The following is a 23,775-nucleotide window of genomic DNA, read 5'->3' as shown; positions in this document are numbered from 1 at the left end:
GCAGCCTGACACAGACACACACACAAAAACACTTTAGGAACAACTAAAAGAAAAACATGAAGAACAGCACAAGGTGTTGACCTGGCCTCCAAATTCACTAGATCCCAAACTGATCAAGTATCTGTGGGATGATCCACAGAGGCCCCTCCCCTCAAAGGCCCCCCCACTAACACAACAGGACACCCTCAGAAGGCCCATGTCCATTCTCTGATGAGTCAGACCTGCACGATATTAGGAAGGTGGTCATAATGTTATGCCTGATCTGTGTAGATACAGAATTATCTTAATGCTGACTTAATTTTGTATTTTTATGATTTTTTAATTGGACAATAAAAACAGTGGACCATATAAAATCTGAGATCTTTGTTTTCTTTTAATTTTTTTTTAAATAACAGTAAGGTCACAACATTAAAGGGCCAGTGTGTGTGATTTAGTGACATCTAGTGGTGAGGGTGCAAACTGCACAACCAACTGAATTCTTCTTTCTTGAAAATATGATTCATTCAATCATTCATTCATCCCAACATGCAAGAAAATGCGAATAACTTGACAGCAACAAATAAAATCTTCCTCTAACTGGGTTTGAAGTACTTGAACAAGTTGTTTGCCTGGCTGCCTTTTCCTGCCGTCTTTCTGTCTTTGGTGGTTAAGCTTCTCCCTGGTGGTTTCCTGGATGAGGGAGTCTTCAGGACCAGTTTCTGCTGCTTCCACTCGGACAGGAGCTCCCTTTGAACGTCGGGGGGCAGCTCAGAAAACACCCCGGGGTCCACATTTCCCGGGAACTCGCAGTCAGAAGACCGGGGTAATGACAGCCTCTCTTGGTCCATGACGTTCTCTCCAGGCGTTTGTGTTGCACCGACAGACAAACTGAATCTGTCTGCAGCCTCTTTAATGTTCTGAGAGTCTCTAAATGTCTGCAGAGACTGATTTCTTGCCATGTGGGAGGTATCGGCGACTGACGGGCCGGTACAAGTGCTGGAAAGAGAGTTTGCGTAGTCAGAAGATAACAGTTCCTTCTGGATTTCCTCTGGAAGAAGCTTAAACACCTCGGGGTCGACATTCGGGGGCAATCGATGAGTCACAGCGCTGGTTGTGGTTGTGTCGTCGGGGTCACGTCCCGCTGCGCTGCCAGACGCTTTCTGATTCTCCGCCGAAGCTACAACGGCGCTTTGTTTCCATGTGAAGCCACGTAATGATGCCTCGCAGCTAGATGAGCCTTTCCTGGTGAGTTTGTGTTGAGCGACGGTGCTGACGAACCGATGATCCGTGTGGTGACCGTCGACGCTCTCAGAGGAAACGTCCTGCTGGAGAATAAAAGAAGAGGAGTGGAAATGAAATTCAAGAGATTATGACGATTAACAACATTACAGTCTTAGGGTCTACGTAGGGCCTGGGCTGTTGCCGTAGCTACTGTGTCAAACCGACGAAGACGCCTGAACCGTCTACAAGTACTTTTGCCCATTTTCTTATCAGAATATCCTGAAACTTTCAATATCTGGCAGTTATTTACCATTTACTGCATCTTCTAAGAGTGTAATAACCTTCCTGAAGAGGCTCAAGTGAAATTACCGTAACTGTAAACTTCACATTATACCTGGATCTGTGACGAGACCACTTGTGTTTTTCCAGGAGACGTGCTCTGTGTGAAGAAAGACGTTATGGAGCCCCTCCCGCTCGCGGCAGCAGCCCCCCTGGTCTGCAGGTTACTGAAGCAGACGTTAATGAGGGTGAGGTGGAAGGCGCCGCTGCTGTCCACCATCTTGTGGAAGAGCTTCATGGCCAACGGGACCAGGAGGACCACAGCGTCGTCACTGCTGCCTGTAGGAACGTTACAACAACACCACGCTTCAGTGACTCCTCATTCAGCTCAGATGAATTCACGGCATTCAAACTGCAGGAAAACAACCAAAGAGGATTTAAATGTACGCACTCACTATTTAGCAGATAAAGGTCGACATTATTAGACGTTACAGGGCCTCGTTTACATTGAGACCCTCAGCTATACCACAGCCTGGATGAGAAGACTTGACTAAAATTGATTTTAGATCTGCTGCAGCTCAAGAAGACCCCCTCCCCCCACTACACCACAGGACACCCTCAGAAGGCCCACATCCATTCTCTGATGAGTCACCACAAGGGAGACCTACACAATATTAGGAAGGTGGTCATAATGTTATGTCATCCTGACCGGTGGGAGCGTACCAGAGGTGATCTTCTGTCCCACGTGGTTCGGGATAGGACACTGCCGGCTCTCCCGACTGAACCACTTGTTGGTGGCTGAGTATCTACGGATGGTGAGCCTGAAGGTCTGAGGCTGTCGGCCGTCTTTGTGCATCCTGGCAAACGATTGACACGTTCAGTGAGTTGTCAGCGTCTTGAAAACAACATAACTACAGACTGACTGGCCCTCACCTCTCCACCAGGCTGCTCAACAGCTGCTGAATCTTCTCCAACACATCTGGAGTTGAAGACATTTTTTTGAAGGAGTCTTCATCACTGAGAGACTGAAATGTAAAGAGGATATTATTAAAGAAAAGAAAATATATACAACAAACACACTCAATGTTAGTAAGATATCAGCATGAGGCCTAGTTGTTGTTAGCCTAGCCACAACTGCTAGTCTAGCCACCCAGTTAGGACTTGTTATTTATAAGATGAATCATATATAATATAATATTTATGCAAAACCAACAGAATATGTTATAAAATCATTATTAGGAGAAAAGATCAAGCTACAAAAACAACCAGTAGGACATTTAAGTTGTTAAATGTGAATATACTGCCACCTCCTGGCAGATACAGGACACTGCCTCTGTAGTTTTACACCAGCGTAGGGAGTTAGTAGACCTTAGTAGCTGTAATACTTAAACCATACTCTCAGAAGAGCCTCAGTAAAAAAAAACAAAAAAAACAAAAAACGTAAAGTCTAAATATCCTAGAGCCAGATGACCTTTTCAGAATGATTTATTCTAACTTTGTGAAGCTGCCAAAGCCTTAGAAATCAAAGAAACAGGCCAGTTATTGCACATTAATGAAATTATATGTAATGTGAAAACACAAAGCCTCAAATTCTCTGAAGATACCACAACCACAGTGACAATGGTTCCTTTTAATCAACAAAACAGAAGTTATTTCATTTACTGTCTGGATCTGGAGGGGAACATACTTTGTTGTATAAGCATATGGAGCAAGAGAAGCATTTTATTTTATTTTGTTTTAGTAAAAAGGGGTACATTTTGAGGGTTTCATGTTTAAAATAGGTGGAGTGTTCCCTTCAGAATTCAAGATGTAAACAGTAGCACCCTTCTTTGTCTCCAAACCTGTACCAGTCAATCAAGTCAAAAGAAGTAAAGCTTCCAGACTCTTTCATTGTCAGAATACAGTGACAGATGCCAAAACGCTGCTTCAGTTTAAGTTAATACAAATCCAGTGAAGCTAGACTCAATTATTATGAGTACACTTATGTCTTTTAACGCACCGTTTGGATTTTATTATGGGGCATTGAGGATGAAAAATACCTCTGCACACAATCAGATGGTCCTCCAATCAATCAGAGCCATTTTATCGTAAACTAATTCAAATCCACAGCAGTCAATGACATGTATGACTACTGTTACTCTCCTGTTCATCACCACTATCAGTTCCTAACGGAGAGACTCTAGAATAACTTTCCACCTCAACCATACTGATGGTGGGGAAGCTGGTCTGCCTTCCAGGTTCAGTAGATACGAGTAGAGAGGTCGTGCCCTACCTGAGGGGCCCCTGAAGGGGTGACAGGTGAGTCATCAACACCGAGGGCCAGATTCTTCAAGCGCTGAGCACTAGGACTTCCAAACTCTCTCACCAAGTCGTTCAGTGGACACAGCTGTAGGTCTTTCACGCTCACTAATCCCAGGGATTGAAGTCTTTTAGCAGTTTGGTGACCGACCCCTAAGAACACATGATGGGAACACAACGTTTATAATCAGGGATGCACACGTGGTAAAATGTCAAATGTCTTTAAGCAATATTGCAAACAAATATTAAATACGACAGTGACAACACCAGTCCTGAAAGTAGACAAAGACAACTCAATCTAATAAATGAACCTGCAATATTCTGCTTTAGTGTTTGTTTATTCAGGAAAATGAGACGTAATAATGTCTGAGAGGTCCCAAAGGAACCCAGGGGAACTTCTAAGCAGCTAAAGGCCTCTCTCTCTTTGGCTAATGTTAATGTTGATGAATCCACTGAACAACCATGGTGTGATGGACAAAGACACTGCTCTCCAAAAAGAACATTTCTAAACATCATGTGGACAAGACAGAAGACTATTGGGACAATGTTTAGTGGACAGATGAGACCAAAGTAGAATAGTTTGGTTTAAATGAGATGAACCAACACTGCATCATTCCAGCATCAGAACCTCATCCCTCCATCAAACATGGGGGTGCTAATGTCCTGGTTTGGGCCTGTTCTGCTGCATCTGGACCAGGACGGCTTGTCATCATTGATGGACCAATGAATTCTGAATTCTACCAGTGAACTCTAAAAGAAAATGTCAGGACATCTGTCCATGAGCTGAATGTGAAGAGAAACTGGGTCATACAGCAAGACAACGAGAACCAAGAACACAAGTGGTTCTACAAAAGAACGGTTAAAGAAGAACAAGATGAATGCCTAGGCTGCTGGGGGACGATGCACCAAACACATGTCCTCCTTCTTTCTTCTCTCTCCTCTCTAGCATCCTCCACTTTCTTTTCTCTGGCACAGAGCTCTTGCCCTCTAATTTCCTATACTATACTACTAGTCATACAATTCTGTGCTATTACTATGTAGAATGTTTACTGCTGTGTGTGTCCCACCCCCCTTCCCCCTTCTTCCCCCCTCTTCTTGTGAGTATCTCTGGCCTGGAGTGGTGTGTTTCCTGTGGAGCTCTATACTACATCTGTTGTCGTGGTCTCATCAGCCTGCCCAGTCTTCATGGAATCCTGCAGTTATCCACTCCTACCTGAATGAACAATTCTCCAACCTGCCTATGATTCCTCTTACATTTTCAAACTGTCATGTAACATCATCAGTTTGTATCATAAGATTCCACATGTATTCTTTAGTCAGATATGTGTATCTATGACTGATGTATGTTTATCTTGCTGTTCTCTTCTCTTCTCTCTTTGCTGTTCTCTTCTCTCTTTCTTCTGTCTGTACCCGGCTGGCCTTAGGCAGATGGGTCCCTCCATATGAGCTGGGTTCTGCTCGAGGTTTCTTCCTGTTAAAAGGGAGTTTTTCCTTGCCACCGTTGCCTTCAGGCTTGCTCTGGGGGTTTCAGGCCGGGTTTTTGTAAAGCGTCTTGAGACGATTTGTATTGTTATTGACGCTATATACATAAAATTGAATTGAATTGAATTGAATGTTTAGGAACGGCCAAGTCAAAGTCCTGACCTTAATCCAATAGAAATGTTGTGGAAGGACCTGAAGCAAGCAGTTGATGTGAGGAAACCCACCAACATCTCAGAACTGAAGTGGTTCTGTTCTGAGGAATGGGCTAAAATTCCTCCAAGCTGCTGTAGACCACTGATCAGCAGTTACCAGAAACATTTAGTTACAAGGAGGTCACAGCAGATACTGGAAACAAGGGTTCACTTAGTTTTACAACTCACAGACATGAACAAATGATTAACTTTCTTGAATAAACAAAGTATAATATTTCTGTTTCATGTTTTCATGGGGTTCTCTTTGTCTACTTTCAGGACTTGTGTGACAATCCACTGAAGTTTTGACTAATTTTTACGCAGGGACGCAGATACATTTAAGCAGCACTGTATACCTGGCACTTTACGGAGACCACTTAGAGACTCCATGATATCGCTGACGTTCTCAGGCAGAAGCACAGTTTGCTGGTTGGGTTTGAAGGTGCCTGAAACCAGTTTGGCCAGCAGCTTGCTGGTGGCAACGCCAGCACAACCAGTCAGCCCCAGTTTTCTACTTATAGCTTCTCTCAGGTCCGCCGCAATGTGAGAACCTAAAGCCAAACTTGGGTAGTCAGCGGCTTTAACATCTGCACCTGAGCAGGAAAAGAAAACCAGACCATTTTTCATGAGTGCGCGTGAAAAGCTGCTGGAGGGAACCTAACTGTGAAACAGAAAGTACCATGCAAATATCTCAGTAGTTTTAAGCTTCTCGGCTCGTTTCACAAAGCGTCTCCTAGTTTCCATGAGCCAGATGTTCAGTCACACACATCAGAGGCATGAATGTGACTTACTGAAATGATTGTAGACGTGTCCCTTAAATGAAAAGCTGTCAGACTCCGCCGTCTCTGCAAGTCTTCTCTCCACCATGTCTGTGATGTCCATGAAGTTTTCGTCAAACCCGAGCCTCTCAACCAGGGGACAGTAGGACGTCAGCAGCTCTGCTCGGTGGACACGAAAAGGTAAAGTACACGACACGCTATGTGTTCATTTTGCATTTTAACATCTGTCAGACGATAGCGCGATGCTTTTGCACGGATCAGTGGGTCATGAAGTGTGTGTGTGTGTGTGAGATATTTTTTAGCGCCCAAAAGCTGTTGAAGTCAACGCAACTCAAGAAAAACTGATATTTCAGTTCAATTACTTGTCTGCAACTTCAAAAAAATAAAAAAATGCAAATGAATCTCCTGCATCTCTGTTGACAGGCAGATCTGAGTGATGCAGGCGCTTAACCAGTCTGTCGTGGTATTGATTTACTGGTCAATCTACGTTCCAACCCTCACATATGGTCATAAACTTTAGGTAAGGACTGAAAGAACGAGATAGCAAATACAAGCAGTCGAAATGAGCCTTAGAGATAGGGTAAGGAGCTCGGACACACGGGAGGAGCTCAGAGTAGAACCGTTGCTCCTCCACGTCGAGTCAGTTGAGGTTTTCTAGGGCATGCTTCGGGCATGTCAAACCAGAAGGAGGCCCCCAGGGGACGACCCATGGCACGATGGAGGGATTATATCTCTTGTCTGGCCTGGGAACGTCAGGGGATTCCTCCAGAGGAGCTGTTGGAAGTGGCTGGGGACAAGGCTGTCTGGACTTCCCTGCTGAGGCTGCTGCCCCCGCGACCCGGACAACAATGAGCGGGATAAGACGAAGACAAAGAGACGAAGGCATCTCCTGCCTACCTGTCACCTTATAGGACATCTCTCTGTAGTGTGTCAGATCCTCTCCTCTAACCAGCACCAGCCCGGGACATTTCTCCTTGGCGTCAGTCACAGACATCAGCTTGGTGAGACCCAGCTCTCTGGCCACGTAGTTACAGGTGACGATGATGTATTTCTGCTGAATACCTGAGGATATGAGAGGTATTTTTTATTTAGGGGAGGGGGGGCTTTAAAAGCGTTTATTGCTCTGTTTGTAGGATGTGAGTTTACCTAAAGGGACTTCTCTCAGTGCTGGGTTTCTGATCATCTCCACCTGAGCATAGAAGCAGTCCAGATCAAAATGCAGAATGACTCTGTGGTCGCGGCCTTGTGGCTTCTTGGTGCCTGAAACATTATGCACATTATAAATACAATAATGACAACATGACACAACATAAACAACGGAAAACTCTTTCGACTTTACCAGAAGTAGAAGCAGCAGCGGGGCTGAGCGCTGCTGAATCCACAAAGCTGTTCCTCCACTCGGCTTCATCCTCTTCTATCTCGTCCTCGCTGTTTTCCATTTCAAACGACAACTTTTGTTGACTTTAATAAAACAAAAAAACTCCTTCTATTCGGTCCTACTGACGGTAGTAGTAGCAGTACTAGTATCCCTGGATGTGGGCGGCGCCATCTTGCGAGTTTGCATCCTGAGTCTGCGCAGTACGGTCCCGGAGACCGGACCCGCCCACATTTACCGCCAGTTACAAAGAAATGTTGGATTAAACACTTTATTTATTATTTACTTATTTATTTATTCATTTATTTATTTTAATACACGGATTTACTGTTGTCCCGTGAGAGCATAGGCTGTATTTTAAAGGGTGAGAGTACGAAAAAAATATATCGTTTCCACGGCAACCACAGCAGTCGACGTTACTTCCTGTTTCTGTCGTGTCAAACAAAACTAATGATTAAAACGAAACTTTTTCGAAAAATAAAGCGAACAATTGAACATAATATATTAAATACTCAAAATGACAGAAACCATCCTTGAAAAATAAAAATAAAAAAATATATTTGACGTGTTGTTGCTATGTAAATCTCAATTCAGTCTTGCGCAGCAGCGACATCTGCCGACGACGAGGGTTTACTGCAACAACTACATAAAAATAAATAAATATCTCAAACTGTGTTTATTTGATTAAACTAACACGAACTAAAATATTAAAAAATAATAATAATAATAAATAAAAATATTAAAATTAAACAAATATTTTTTATTCGTTTGAGTATATAGACGGTTGACGTCACCTGAGGCTCGTTCATTAGGAGCCTCCACCTGTTAAGGCCGCGTGCGTCAATTAAGCAAACTGTCTCGAGCCTCGTGAGCAGCTTCTTTGCTAATGTTTCCCTCCTCTGGTCTCTTTGCCGATCAACACTGTCCCTTCGCTTTACGAGGACTTTGTGAGCGACCGCACTGTTTATACAAACATGCCCCAGAAGTGTTGGATGCGTTTGGTGCCTCGTGCAAATCATCGATAGTGGAGTTTGCAGGTCAGTGTGCGTGCCATGCTGTTAGCTTACCTGTTACGCCAGGTGTCTATACGTTTGTTATTGTTACTTGTTGCTCAAAAAAATTTTTTTTTGCTACTGCATGTGCCCAAGAAAAAAACAATAATGGGATAAGTAGTCGCATTGGCTTTATTGATTAAAACCTAGTAAACTTTCTTTGAGAATAATTAAGCTACTGCTAATTTCATATTTAAAAACATTTTTTTTTTTTTTGCTCCAAGTCTTTTTATTAATATTTACACATGAAGAGATATACAAAGTACATGAATTCCAGAAGTGAATGATAAGAGATTGTACATGGCATGGATAAGACAACAATCACCCCCCCACCCCCCATCCCTGCAACAAGAGTACTGTACCTTAGTAAAACAATGTAGTAAACAGATCTTTAGAGAAAAATAAATAGGTAAATAAAATTATATTAAAAAGGGGGAAAGTAAATAAATTTAAAGAGAGAGAGAGAAGCAGGGAAAGAAAAAAAAAAAAAAAAAAAAAAAAAAAAAAAAAAAATTAAGGGCTTACTTGTCTAATTTCTCTATATAGACTAAAAATGGTTTCCAGATAGCGTAGAATTTTTGAATACATCCTTTGGTAGAATAACGGATCTTCTCCAGTGACAGATGGTGCAGAAGATCATTGATCCACATTTTAAAGGTTGGGGGAAATTTCTCCTTCCACCTGATTAGTATTAGTCGCCTAGCAATTAAAGATGCAAAGGCTATCATATTCTGTGCCTGGCGGTTCAGATGAATGCCTTGAGGCATTATTCCAAATATGGCTATAATGGCAGACGGTTCAAGAGAGATTTGTAAAACATCCGAAAAAGTTTTAAAAATTGACTGCCAGAAATGATCTAGTTTCGAACAGAACCAAAACATGTGTGAAAGGGAGGCTGGCGCCTGTATACACCGGTCACAAGTGGGGTCAACAGTAGGTATGATATTTGATAGTTTTACTTTTGACCAATGAAGGCGATGTATTACTTTGAACTGAATAACTGTATGACGTAGGCAAATTGAAGAGGAGTGTATCCTATCCAAGGCTTTTTCGAAAGTTTCCTCTGAAAGTTCAAGCCCCAAATCAGCCTCCCATTTTGTTTTTAATAATGTCAGAGGCTCCAAATTATATGAATTTAGTAAGGAGTATATATTTCCAATGTTTCTTCTGGCATTTGGATCAAGCATCAGAATGTAATTTAGAAGAGTACTAGGAGGCTGTGATGGGAACCGAGGGAATGATGCTGCTACGAAACTACGTAATTGTAAAAATCTGAAAAAATTTGAGTTTGGGATGTCAAATTTAAACTTTAATTGGTCAAAAGATGCAAAAGTATTATTAATAAATAGATCTTCTATTGTAGCAACTCCTCTATTAGTCCATTCATGGAATGCACCGTCTGTGGTTGACGGTATGAACTGGTGATTTCTAGTTATAGGAGCGCAAGTTGGCAGGTCTCTGAGCGAGAAACTTCGTCTAAATTGTGTTAATATTCTAAAAGAGTGTTTCACGATCGGATTTAAGGTGAATTTAGATATGGGATCTGAAGGAGGAAGTTTCGAGCATAGAAGCGAATGTAAGGAAGTATGGGAGCAGGAGGAGTTTTCCATTTGCAACCAATCGGGAATGGTGTCAACGGATGGAGAATCTTTCCAGAATAGCATAGATCTGATATTAGCGGCCCAGTAGTAATATTGGAAATTAGGGAGAGATAGTCCTCCTTGTTTACGATGCCGTTGTAAAATCTGTTTCCTTATTCGGGGGTTTTTCTTGTTCCATATAAATCCAGACACTAATTTATCCACTGAGATGAAAAAGGATTTAGATAGATATATGGGAATACACTGAAAGATATACAGGAACTTAGGTAAAATGTTCATTTTTATTATATTAATTCTCCCCCCCAATGACAGGGGAAGTAAACTCCAACGTTCCAGATCATGTTTAAGATTAGTCAGTAGGGATGAAAAATTAAATTTGAACATGTCTTTAAAGGCATGTGTAACCCAGATTCCTAGATATTTGAATTTTTGTTGACTGACTGTAAGTGGGAATGAACTGAAGTTAATTTGCTTAGCTGCTGTGTTCACTGGGATAATTTCTGATTTCTGTAAGTTAATCTTGTATCCTGATATTTTGCTGAATTCTTCAAGCAGAGAAAGTGTAATTGGCAGACTGGTTAAAGGATGAGACAAGTATAGAAGCATATCATCGGCATACAATGAGACTTTATTCTCTAAGTCATATCTCCGTATTCCTTTTATGTTGTCTTCACCACGTAGCGCCAAAGCCAGAGGTTCGATTGCGATCGCAAATAGAAGTGGTGACAGGGGGCACCCCTGTCGGGTACCACGATGGAGAGGGAAGTAAGAGGAGAGGTTGTTATTTGTTCGGACAGCTGCTAGTGGAGAAGAATATAAAATCCTGATCCATGAAACGAATTTTTCACCAAATCCGAATTGTTCAAGGGTGTAAAAAAGATAATCCCACTCCACCCGATCAAATGCCTTTTCAGCGTCAAGTGATATTAAGATTTCTGGAACGTTGGGTGGAGTGGGACCATAAAGAACATTAAGTAGGCGTCTAATGTTAAAAAAGGAGTGACGTCCTTTAATAAAGCCAGTTTGGTCATCGGCTATGATTGAGGGCAATAATGTTTCCAGGCGGCAGGCCAACATTTTGGAGAGAATCTTACTGTCTACATTTAAAAGGGAGATAGGACGATATGAGCCACAATCTAAGGGATTTTTATCTTTTTTAGGAATGAGAGAGATGGTCGCTTGACGCATAGTTGGAGGGAGAGAACCAGCGGTGTATGATTCTTCAAATACAGACAATAGGATAGGAGACAGTTCGTTACAGAATTTTTTGAAGAATTCGCTTGGGAATCCGTCGGGTCCAGGAGATTTTCCAGTTTGCATGGAGTTAATCGCATTTATAAGCTCCTCTACAGAAAAAGGCTTGTCTAGATCTGATGCAGTTTCATTGTTAATTGTGGGGATATTTATTTTCCTGAAGAATGAGTTAAAGAGGGCATGGTCACCGAGAGATTCACTATCATACAGCTTAGAATAGAATTTATGAAAACATGAATTAATCTCAGAATGATCTAAGTGTTTAATGCCAGAATCATCATTTATTTCGGCTATAGTCCTATCTACAGTCTTCTGGTGTAGTTGATGTGCGAGAATTTTCCCCATCTTTTCACCGCATTCGTATGTTTTACTTTGTAATTTGTTCATTAAATTTTCAATATGTCTCGTGGATAGCAGATTGAATTCTGTTTGAAGAGTCAATCGCGTTTTGAATAGATCGTCAGAGGGCGTGGTAGCAAGTATTGTATCTAATTTGAGAATATCGTTTGTTAACTGTTCAAGTCTCATATTATGATGTTTCCTTTGTTGTGCGCTATAAGATATTATTTGCCCCCTCAGGTAGGCTTTCATGGACTCCCACACTGTTGAGGAAGACATTCCTGGCGTCTGATTATGTTCGAGAAAGAGGGTTATTTCAGAAGAGATGAATTTGATGAAGTCTTCATTTGAAAGTAATAGAGTGTTGAAGCGCCAGGGATGATAGTTAGCTTGGGAGATTGGTAGACATAACGTCATCAGCAAGGGGGCATGATCTGAAATAATTATTGCTTGATAATCACACTTTTTAACTAGCGAAAGCATGCTTTTGTCTAAAAAAAAATAATCTATACGTGAGTATGTTTTGTGAACTGGGGAAAAGAAGGAGTAACTTCTAGCTGTAGGATTTTGAAAGCGCCACGCATCCACTATGCCGTTTGTATCAAGAAAAAGTTGCAGTTGAGTTGCTGTATTGGATTTAGGCACTGTCCTAGCTGAGCTGCGATCCAGAGTAGGTGATAATGTGCAGTTCATATCTCCTCCAATGATAAGACGGTGTGTATTCATGTTGGGGATATGGGTGAAAAAATTTGTTAAAAAAGAGCTGTCATCCCAATGTGGTGCATATACGTTAGCCAAAATAACTGGTGTATTGTACAATCTGCCCACCACAATTATGTAGCGCCCTGAGGAGTCTGATTCAACTTTTGACATAACAAATGGGATGTTTTTATTAATCAGGATGGCCACGCCTCTGGATTTGGAATGAAAGTTAGAATGATACGATTGCCCGATCCATCCTCCTCTGAGTCGGGAATGATCAAAGGTTCGGAGGTGTGTCTCCTGGAGAAAAGCAATTCCCACATTTAGTTTTTTCAAATGGGTCAATACTTTCCTGCGTTTAGTGGGGTGGTTCAGAGATTTCACATTCCAGCTTATAAAGGTTACGTCACAATTGGTTATCTTGTTAATTATAGACATATTTGAAAATGGAAAAGTGGTAATGGAGTATAAAGTCTGCCTGTATTTATACTTCGAGAATCGTGTGAAGGATCCCTAAAGAGACAAGTAACAATAAAAATGAGCCGAAGGAGAAAGAAAAAAGAGGAAAAGAGATTAATTATAAACCCAGGTACAGTTACTTCCCAACCCTCACCTGAAAGAACAAGGTGGCTCCCAAACCCCTCGCAGTAATAACAACACATTGAAGTGTTTGTGGGAGGATATACTAGCTCTGAAGGAACAGGCTCTGCTTTACTGTAAAGCTTAGTTTCGTATGAGGTAAGCAGAAAATGCTTCAAATACAACCACAACATATATTGCTTTGTCAAACTGTTGCATAGAAATGAAAATAGAAAAATGAAAACAGCTCAGTTTTCATATCTTATGTGCTCACTTCTTCATGCAAAACAGACTGGAACTATTTGGTTACGTAAACTGCCAATTTGTATTTACACAACAAAATGGATAACACCAACCTTATTCGTATTAAACAGTCGCATTCATTCTGAATCATGGTCAGTTTTTGGAGGGTCCCAACAGGATCTTGGTTCTCACATAAGCCATAGCTTCCCCGGCGTCTTGAAACTGCTTCTCGATTCCGTCGTGTGTAACCCGGAGTCGCGCTGGGTAGAGGAGGCCGTATTTAACCCCCTCTCGTCCACGAAGTAGTCGTCTCACCTCGGTGAAGGTAGATCTGGCCTGGACGACACTTGGAGGGTAGTCCGGGAAGATGGAGATGTCGGTCCCATTGAGACGGAGCGGTCCGGACTCCCTGGCACGACGGAGGATGTCAGCACAGTCCTGGTAGTAGTGGACTTTTGCTATGATAACCCGGGGTTTGTCTTGGTTTCTCGACTGTAGACCTCTGTGGGACCGGTCGATCAGGACATCTTTATCCATTTTCAGCACTTGTTTTAGCAGCTTGGAGACGGCTGTAGGTGTGCTGGAGCCTGAGGTTTCTGGGACATTTAATATTCGGATATTGGACCGCCTCATCCGTCCCTCCATGTCCAGACATTTCTCCCGTAGTGTCCCGACTTCTGTCTCGAGTTTCCCCACTTTTGCCAACAGAGTAGTCACATCATCGGAGCATGAGGAGAGTCCCTGTTCCATGTGCGCCACGGTTGTTTTCATCGTCTCCACGTCGGAGCGGATAGCCGCGGTGTTGGTGGCTAGCTCCGCTTTTACTGCCTGTAGTTCAGATTTAATGTTCTCAAAATCTTCGGCCAGAGCGGTCTTGAGTTCCGACCTGAGCAACAGTACTAAGTCCGTTTTCAGGTCCGAGAGGATTTGTGCTTTCAGGTCCGCGGCATCCATCCGGTCGTCGGTTACCGGCGTGTTAGCAACAGATGGTAAATCACTCGAGCCCGAGGCTTTATGCTCAGTTGTGCTAGCTCTTCTGGCGAACTCGAATTTACGCAGATTGTAGGCCATACGCACTATGGCGTCGTATCGGAGGTAATATATTGAGGTAGAAATAGTTTAGGACTTGGTCTAGTGGTTTTATTTTGGAGTGGGGTGCCTCAAAAATAAGTTTTTAATCGAAATTCAGCAGAGCATGTTGCCTGTGCGTCCTACTCCATCGCCTGCTCGCTAGCGCCCCCCATTTAAAAACATTTTTAACAAAACAAAATGAATTGGATCTTCCACGAGCTTTGCTTTTGTCATTTTGTCCGATTTTGCGGCAGTTTGCAGTAATCTGGACACGTTAATAAACCAGACTGTATAAAACGTGGACGCCATGAGATCTCCAAACGAGTGAAGCCCCGCCCCCCTCTATGTTAGTGGATTGGAAGTTTACATGATTTTATTTTTTTTCTCATCGATAATTTAAATCTCCATCCTAGGTAGTTAATATTATGCAAATGTAAAAATTTCTAAGATTTTTTTTGTTTTAGTAATTTGAAGCTACAGAAACAGCTCCGTGAACAGCACAGTATTAATTTTTAACTTAAAAAAAAATGTAAACTTTCTCTTTAAAACTTTGCTACAGTCTATGAAATGGACAAAGAAATGGAAATGGTTAAATCAAATGCTCTAAAATGTATTAATTTATTAATTTGTTTCCCACCTGATGATCAGTCTTACAAAATGCTTCACGGCAACATAAAAAGACAACTAAAAGAAAGAGAAAACACACAAAATACACCTGGGAACTTTATTAATTTCTAAATGAATAACATTAAGACTTCTTTCTTCTTTCCTATTCATGTTGGACAGGGCTTCAGAATGGCCGTCTGTATGCAGCCTGTGGAGCACCAGTTAATAACGAGACCAAAGACGACTGCCACCACGAGCTAGAACGCATCAACAAGGAGATAGAAACCGTGAGGCACGAGGTGGAGCAGGAGCGACGGCGACTGTCGCGCTACCAGACCGTTCAGGCAGAGAGCAGGAATAACACCCCCGTTTCCACGCGTGAGACCACGGGTGAAGGTGTTGATGGTCTCCCTCCGTACACAGACGACGCTAAAACACGAGCCAGAGCGAAGAAGTACGTGGTTGACAACTCGAAACCTAGGACCGATTTGGAGTATGACCCTTTGTCCAATTTCTCTGCCGACTTGCGCTCGTTCAGCTCGTCGGGGAAAGAGCAGAAAGTGAAAATTGGAAAACGTGACCGAAAGCAACCGACCACACGCCAGGCTCTGCTTTCCCAATCTCCATCTCCAGAGCCGCTCGACGACTCGAACGAAGATGATGTCCTGATTATCGATGTTCCCCTGTCGCCTGACCAAACCAGAGATCGTTGTGCATCCAGCCAAATCTCAGGGGACACAGTCAAAACACCTCAGCACGGTTCTGCATCAAGGGTTGATTCAAATAAGACTTTGAATTATTCTGACAGTGAAAACAATCTAGCTCTGTCTGCTTTAAATCATAACAAAGAATGTGGAAATATAGCAGCTAATCAAAGCGTCCTCGACTCTACTGGATGTTTAGTGGACACTGAGCGTGAATGTCAGAAAACTACTGGCGTCCCGTTGAGTGAACCTGTGGTGGTGAAGGTCTCTGAAGCTGCATGTCTTCCTGCAGCCTCCGACTGTCAAGATAACAGCAGGAGCAGCAGCGCTGAGAAAATGAATCAGCAGCAGAAGACAAAGAATTCACCCTTTTACAAAGGTCCAGCTGCAAACTCATCGCAGAGGCAACAAGCCAAGCAAGCGGAGGCCCCGGAGCAGCCGGCTCAGACCAGGGTTCACAGCTACCGGCCTCCTGAGCAGCACAGTGTGCCCCAGAAAATGTCAAACAAAATGTCAGTGCACATGGAGGATAGAGCCTCCGTTATCCACAGGTCATCTGCACCACGGCAAGAACCAGCAGAACCAGCATCAGGCCCGTCCACACATTTAAGTACCAGAACAGCATCATCATCATCTGAGCGACTTTTCATGACGGTAGATAATGAACCGGTTATAATAGTCGACTCCAGCTCTGATGAGGAGGAGGAGCAGCAGCAGCAGGACGAGGAGCTCAACTATTCAGACCTGGAGCTTTCAGATAGTGACCCGATGGAGGAATGCTACAGGATCTTCATGGAGGCTAACAATGAGGAAAAGGGAGATGAAGAGCAACCTAATGTGTCTGTGAGTATCAAACATATAACCCTCAGGACGAATTTGCAGTCTGCAAAAAATGCATGGAGGACATTAACAGTCATTTCTTTAATTAATGTATCTGCTAATCCTAATTTGTCCACCAGGGGTCGCACTGTTTCAGCCAAGAGTAGTTTTTCTGATTTTAGATTTGGAAAACTTTACTTGTCCCCAGGGGGCAATTTAAGGTACATGTGAGCAGCATGAAACTTTTAAAGACACAACAACAACAACAACAACAAAAAAAAAATTGAACAGTAATGCCATAAATCATCTATGAGGATGTAAACATGACTGCATAAATAAAAACATGAATGTAGGGATAAAGTGCAGACAGGCTAAGATGTACTGTGGTTGCTCTGAGCTCCCGACACTGAGACCCAGAACTAAACAGTAGATGGCAGCAACGTGCAGAAGTTGATTGATGGACAAGGGAAACTGTTTGGTCACAGTAGTTCAGTTACAGGTAAACATTTTGGAGAACCACTAGAAGAAAGAAGAATTGGTGGAGATGTTTAAAAAATTTAATTTTAAAAAGTAAAATAAAATAATAAAATAATTCAAAATGTAAAGTGGTAAAAATAAGTGAAGATGTTAAAAAACAACAAAAAAAATTCAAATTAAAAAATGACAAAATTAAAAGATAATATAATGGTTTTAAAAATAATGAAATAAAATAATATATTAAAATTTAAAATGGTAAAAAATAGTATAAAGAAACAGGTGGAGATTGTTAAAACAATTAGAAAATACAAAAATGAACAAAATTTAAAATGGTAAAAACTAGTAGAAATAATAAAATGGTTAAATTAAATAATTAAAAAAAATTAAAATAACTATAAATAAATGAGTAAAAGGGTATAAGCAAATAATGTACCAGAAATGGAGACCAGATACAGAAATATTATACACATAGGCATGATAAGGTGCGATAATATGCATTAACATGAATATCTGTTACTGAAAGGTGAGTTGTTGTGCAACCCTGACCCTAATTTATTTTCCTTTAGAAATTTCAGATTGTTCTTGAAATGTTTTGTAAAAGGATAATCGTTATTTATGTTGTTGTGCTTTTATTTTGCAGACCGATTAATTCTGTTAAGATATTTTTCTTATCTTTGTCATTTTCTTAGATTGTGTCTGTGGAGAAACCAGAGGTAAACGTCACACCTAAAGAATTACCAGTAAAGAAGAGGGTGGCCCATGAAGCCAAACATACAGAGGTACATGCTAACAGACGTCTTATATGATCAACCCCAGTGCTGTTATTTAATTTTAAGCACACTGACTCCATCCAGCAACCAGTGGTGAAGAGCAGACCTCAGCCCCAGGTCTTGGTCCCCCTGCGTGACCCGGCAGGATCTGGCTCCCGGCCTTCATTCCCTCCTAAGATCCAGCAGGTACAGCAGAGGGCCTCCATGCTGACTGCTTCAGTCAAAGGCGGCCAGGTGTTTGTTTCCTCCACCTGTCAGAAGAGGCCAGACACCCAGAGTGGAATTTCAGCTCCAGCTAAACCCCCGGAACACCTGCAGCCTGCTCCTGTGCAAAATGGTAAGCAGTGATTACTCAAAATATCAGCATCAGATACTGTCCCAGTGATGTAGTTTTTAAGCAAAAGTTTAAATAGCCAATTGTCGGTGGGGATTTCCTGGTTTTATTACACAGCTGTGAACCTCATACCTTTGGGAACCACCGTCATCGACATGGGCAACAATTTGCACTTGATCCTCCCAGAGGGCACGTTTCCTCTTCCTGTCACTTCCACTTCCAGCCCAATCACTTCAGTGCTGACTCCAATCACCCAAGTGAACAACACGGGCACTTTCACTGTCAGACCCTCCCACCACCCACCTACAGTCATCCCTGTGCAACGATACCACTCGACGGCGCCCGTGCTCATCCCTGCTCCGGCGCGTAAACCTTCACTGACCTCCGCGTTTGCATCTGCGTCTTTGCACTCGAGTCCGGCTGCTTCCACGACGACTCAGGCTGCTGCTAAGGTAAGAAGGGTTTGAAGTATAGACTGTATATAAATATCAACGTCTCCACTTCCTTGAATCATTGGCCAAACTGACTATATTTTCCCGGGGATATGGGCGACGCCATCTTGCGACTTTGGAACCAGAGTCTGATCAGTACGGTCCGGCAAGACGGCAGACGGACAACGACAGGCACTTATTATTTTTGATGTCACCAGTCGTTTTGACGACAGTGTCCGTCATATCACGCTGTTGGTTCGGCATTCACCCACACACAGTATGCCGATATCTACCCAGGCGAGATTAGCGGTCACACTGCTAATATTAGCATCTGGGAGCTAACGGAGCATTTCTGCTTTAACCACGCCCAGTTCCAATTTCTGACCAGTGACAGAATAAGAACTGGACACCACAAGAAAAACGTTCTGCCTGATTGACGTGTCAAGAACAAGCCAGTTTTCGCAGAGTATGTGCCAGCATTTACTTTGGCCCATGTCCCGCCCACTAACATGGAGTAGGCGGATCTTATGACATATACTGCAGCCAGCCACCAGGGGGAGCTCTACTTGCTTTGACTTCACTTTAGAGGAGCTGCTCTGCCGTCCATCTTTATACACAGTCTAAAGTTTGATAAATAAAGTTAAATAAATATTAACGGTGACTTTTCTTCTTCAGCCGATGCCTGTTAAACGAAAACTGAAGCAGCAGTGCGACGCCACCAAAGACAAAGTGCCCCATAACGTCCGCCAGCGGTACGTCAACATGTTCACAGAGGAGTTCCTGAAAACGGCAGACAACGTTAATGATGCCTTTACGAAGGTGAGCCACTTCATCTCCTCCTCCTCCTCCTCCTCCTCCTCCTCCTCCTCCTCCTCTTTCTTCCTGCTAAATATTTATCCACCGTCCCTGGTGTTATCGTCATCAGGCTCTTGCTGAGGAGAGAACCGTGTTCAATCGCAGCGTGAACAAACTCAAGTATCTGAGTGTTGCAGTGAACGCGCTCAAGAGGCTGAAGAACCAAAGTGCTGCTGCTGCTAAAAGTGAGAATCAACTGATGGTGGAGGAGCATCACCTTCGTTTGCTTCATGACTTTAATGTATTTATACTTTAATCTGGTGCAGATGAAAATAAAGTGAGCAGCCAGCGACTGAAAGGAAACATCCCACTCAAACCAAAGAAGTTAAAGACAAACGGTGAGAATAGAAACTCTTGATGTACGTTTGCCTCGTCAGATATCTTCACAGCTTTATTTATTTTATTTTTCTTTTAGTAGATGACGTGACGTTGTACGAGTGTTTGAAGGATTATATCTTGACTGACGAAATGCTGAGTGAGCACAACTATCCCGTCCAGCACCCGGAGAAACATGGATGTGCCGTTCTCTTTGCCGACAATAAGAAAGTGAACACGGACCGTAAGCTTCTGTTATTCTGATAAATGTTCACTAGATGCCAGAGAAAGAGAGCGTTTCTGTTCTTGTTCTTGTTCTGGTGATGAGCTCTATGTTCTGTCCTGTTGTTCTGGTAAAAAGCTCTGAAAAGGATCTGCTGTCGATGTGGGGCGACGTACTCCGTGAGCCAAACGGGCAAACACACCCGCAAAGAGGAGTGTAACTACCATTATGGGAGGGGAGTAACGAGGAGAGGTGAGGTGACGGTTAATTATGTGGTCTCTAAAATAGTTCCATATTAATTTCCTTTCATGGTATAATTGTGGATACTTGGAAATATACGACCGTACTAGCCTACGCCAGTGTGAGCCATTTATACGTTTATAATACGCCAGTTGGGTTCATTTTTGTCCCTACTTCCTGCTTCACTTTCAACAATGGCAACTTAAACTTTTGCTGAAATTTAATCGAAGATGAGTCGTACACATGTTTGAACCTCCTCCGTTAACCTTTCCTCCATGTGTTCCATCTTTATTAATCCAAAACAATCAATTCGAAAATTGAGGAGATGGAGAAACAGCCAGAAATACAAGAGCGGAAACGTGCTACTACCAAGTGGACCAATCACAGCTCTTGTGGTCTGCTTTGCCGCGATGCGTAGTTAGATTTCTGGGGAGGTGCACGTCAGGCTACAGCGTTTTTACTTCAACATCTAGCACCCACCTAGACCAGACCAGACACCCCCCACCCCATAGCAACGACACTTCATGTTTTTTTTGAGGAACAACTCAGAAAAACATGAAGAACAGCACAAGGTGTTGACCTGGCCTCCAAATTCACTAGATCCCAAACTGATCAAATATCTGTGGGATGATCCACAGAGGCCCCTCCCCTCAAAGCCCCCCCAACTAACAACATTCTATTGCAGGACACCCTCAGAATGCCCATGTCCATTCTCTGAGGAGTCACCACAAGGGAGACTTGCACAATATTAGGAAGGAAGGTGGTCATAATGTTGTGGCTGATTGGTGTAAGAGATTTTTTGCTGTGACCTGTTAACAGTGCCCGGTGGAGTTGAGACCCGCTACAGCTGCTGTGAGGGCGTCATGGGAGCCCCTGGATGTCAGGTGTTTAAGGTACAGAACACGACTGCAGTGATGTGTTTAATAAAAGCTTCCTGGTGTTAGAGTTCTGATTATTTCTGTCTTCATCAGCTGCATGTCCATGATTCCCTCAGCCTGGACGGGTTTGTGTCCACTGTCCCCAGATGTCTTTCAGACGGGAGCTGTCCCGGGGTTTACGCACTGGATTGTGAAATGGTAATAATGCAGGTTTTGTATTTTTGATATCATACACAATCTGCATGTAGCCTCCTGTATATGTTGTTAATGTTTGTCTCTGTAGTGTTACACCATTAACGGTCTGGAGCTGTCCAGAGTGACGGTGGTCAGCTCTAGTCTGGAGGTCATCTACGACACCTTCGTTAAACCTGATGACGAGGTCATCGACTATAACACCAGGTAATGAATTAATCACACGGTGGGCTGGTTGACAACCACTGGAAAACCTACAAACTAGGGATGTCCCGATCAGGATTTTTTGTTCTCAAACATCCTAGAGTTGGTCTCCTGTAGCTTCCTAAAGTCTGTCCTTGTCTTCCTTGTCTTCTCCTAGAGTCGACTGGATTCAGTCCCGCAACTGCGACTTTTGACAACAGCCGCAACTACGAATTTTGCGACTTTTGCCAACGGCCGCAACTACGACATTTACTAACGACTACGACTGCGACTTTTACCAACGTCCGCAACCACAACTTTACGACTTTTACCAACGTCCGCAACCACAACTCTACGACTTTTACGACTTTTTACCAACGACTGAAACTACGACTTTTACTAACGACTGCAAGTACGACATTTACTAACAACTACGTCCGCGACTACGACTTTTACCAACAACTACGTCCGCGACTACGACGTTTACCAACAACTACGACCGCGACTACGACTTTTACCAACGACTACGACCGCGACTACGACTTTTACCAACGTCCGCAACCACAACTTTATGACTTTTACTATTTTTGCCAACGACTGAGATTACGACTTTTACCAATGCTGCAATTTCGACTTTTACCAACGACAGCAACTGCGACTTTTACGGCCTTTACCAATGACTGCAATTACGACTTTTACCAACAACCGAACTACGACTTTTACGGCTTTTACGAATGACTACAATTACGACTTTTACCGACGACTGCAACTACGACTTTTACTAACGACTGCAACTACGACTTTTACTAACTACAACTGCAACTACGACTTTTACTAACTACAACTGCGACTGCGACTTTTACTTACAACTACGACTGCGACTACGACTTTTACTAACAACTACGACTGCGACTTTTACTAACAACTACGACTTTTACTAACAACTACGACTGCAGCTACTTTTTATACTACTAGTACTATTAGTACTACTACTTTTTCCACTACAACATGGACATGGTTTTGGTTCATATCAGACCTAAAATAAATAACAACCATCATCAGTCTCGTCTAAAGCCTGACACAGATCAGATCGTCCCACACACTGATCGGGACGTCCCCACTAAAATCTGAGTGTTTCTGTTTTTTAAGCGTCCTGCAGCTTTTACTGATGTGACCCTTGTCCAGGTTTTCAGGGATCAGTGAGGATGATGTGGAGGGTAACCACACGTCCCTCAGAGTGGTCCAAGAGACCTTGTTGAGCTTCATCAGCGCAGGCACCGTTCTAATTGGACACGGCCTGGAAACAGACCTCTGTTTACTCAAGGTGACGACTTTTCTTTTTTAGCTTTCAGGATGAACGCTCATGGGAAGAGATCATATTTTGCTTTTCTTTAGTGTTTTTTGGATTTAGCGTGATCTGGAAAACTGGGAGCCCTCAAAAACATAACGCTCTGCTGTTTCTTTTCATGTTTATTTCACGAACGCCATTTAATCTACAGAATACAGTCTGAAAGTAATCAACAGGATAACACAGGAAGAACTTAAGCTCCAAAAAAATGTATGAAAACATTAAAAGGTCACGATAAAATGTGCTGAACGAATCGATGACCAAGAGGAACCGTAGTTACACTTAAACGCTGCATCTTGTTTCTGAAATTTACAAAAGACAAATGCAATATTAAGTGTTGTGTAAATGTTATGCAGGGAGTTGATGTGATCTGCAAGTTTCTTAGTGTTTTCTACCCCAAAAGCAGCTGGTTGAGTTCAGGATTGCTACAACGTTCCACATAGTCAAGTCAGCCTTGTTAATGTGACTGAGTCATTTTTCCCTTCAAGAGCTTCAGTTTTCTTCCTGTTTAATTACTGTAGCTGCTCCATGGGACTATAGTGGACACGTCGGTGGTCTTCCCCCACCGTCTGGGCCCCCCTCACAAGCTGTCCCTCCACCACCTCACAACCGAATACCTCAGGAGAATCATTCAGGAGAGTGGTGGGTCACCACTGCACATGTTTGTTGTTGTTTGATCTGAATAAAGACGAGTGTGCCTCCGTGACGATGAATTTAAAGCAAAGCTGCGCTGTTTAATTTGTGTTGCAGTTTGTGGCCATGACACCGCAGAGGACGCCGCTGCCTGCATGGAGCTGATGCTGTGGAAGCTCAAGGAAGATGGAAAGCTGAAAAAATAACTGAAATAAAATAATCTCTGTTCTGTTTTTGTGAAAGCCAGATTATGATGAGCATACCTAAACGTCTGTTTGAGTGAAGCTCTGTCGACTTGTGTCTGACACGTTTCTGTTTGATT

At 42.8% G+C, this 23,775-nt stretch overlaps 2 protein-coding genes across 6 annotated transcripts; one reads left to right on the top strand and one right to left on the bottom strand.

Annotated features, from left to right (window-relative positions):
- Window positions 1-387: 387 nt before the first annotated feature.
- Window positions 388-7,765, bottom strand: poli (polymerase (DNA directed) iota). 3 transcript variants are annotated; one of them, XM_084552088.1, is made up of 10 exons: window positions 7,569-7,765; window positions 7,376-7,489; window positions 7,127-7,291; window positions 6,242-6,388; window positions 5,807-6,043; window positions 3,752-3,930; window positions 2,413-2,504; window positions 2,203-2,336; window positions 1,595-1,818; window positions 388-1,304 (listed from the first exon to the last, which is right to left on the bottom strand). In XM_084552088.1, the coding sequence occupies exons 1-10, from the start codon at window positions 7,666-7,668 to the stop codon at window positions 573-575; spliced, it is 2,124 nt and encodes a 707-aa protein (XP_084408214.1). In that variant the 5' UTR covers window positions 7,669-7,765; the 3' UTR covers window positions 388-572. The 3 variants fall into 3 exon arrangements, with proteins under 3 accessions (XP_084408214.1, XP_084408215.1, XP_084408216.1); XM_084552089.1 differs by having other exon boundaries at window positions 388-1,301; XM_084552090.1 differs by having other exon boundaries at window positions 7,376-7,418.
- Window positions 7,766-8,490: 725 nt separating this feature from the next.
- On the top strand, window positions 8,491-23,686 carry LOC311493434 (RNA exonuclease 1 homolog; the record flags this gene model as incomplete). 3 transcript variants are annotated; one of them, XM_084552086.1, is made up of 16 exons in its annotated part: window positions 8,491-8,641; window positions 15,232-16,598; window positions 17,741-17,830; window positions 17,906-18,158; window positions 18,273-18,607; window positions 19,262-19,405; window positions 19,512-19,626; window positions 19,708-19,779; window positions 19,860-20,000; window positions 20,118-20,231; window positions 21,039-21,112; window positions 21,191-21,295; window positions 21,381-21,496; window positions 22,658-22,796; window positions 23,342-23,462; window positions 23,571-23,686. In XM_084552086.1, the coding sequence occupies 16 exons, from the start codon at window positions 8,491-8,493 to the stop codon at window positions 23,657-23,659; spliced, it is 3,426 nt and encodes a 1,141-aa protein (XP_084408212.1). In that variant the 3' UTR covers window positions 23,660-23,686. The 3 variants fall into 3 exon arrangements, with proteins under 3 accessions (XP_084408212.1, XP_084408211.1, XP_084408213.1); XM_084552085.1 differs by having other exon boundaries at window positions 19,857-20,000; XM_084552087.1 differs by lacking the exons at window positions 22,658-22,796; window positions 23,342-23,462; window positions 23,571-23,686 and adding an exon at window positions 21,651-21,792 and having other exon boundaries at window positions 19,857-20,000.
- Window positions 23,687-23,775: the final 89 nt, after the last annotated feature.

This window comes from Chelon labrosus, assembly GCF_963514085.1.
Source record: "Chelon labrosus genome assembly, chromosome: 9".
Taxonomy (NCBI): Eukaryota; Metazoa; Chordata; class Actinopteri; order Mugiliformes; family Mugilidae; genus Chelon; species Chelon labrosus.
The sequence above is the reverse complement of the archived record's forward strand: the minus strand, read 5'-3'. Positions and strand labels throughout refer to the sequence as shown.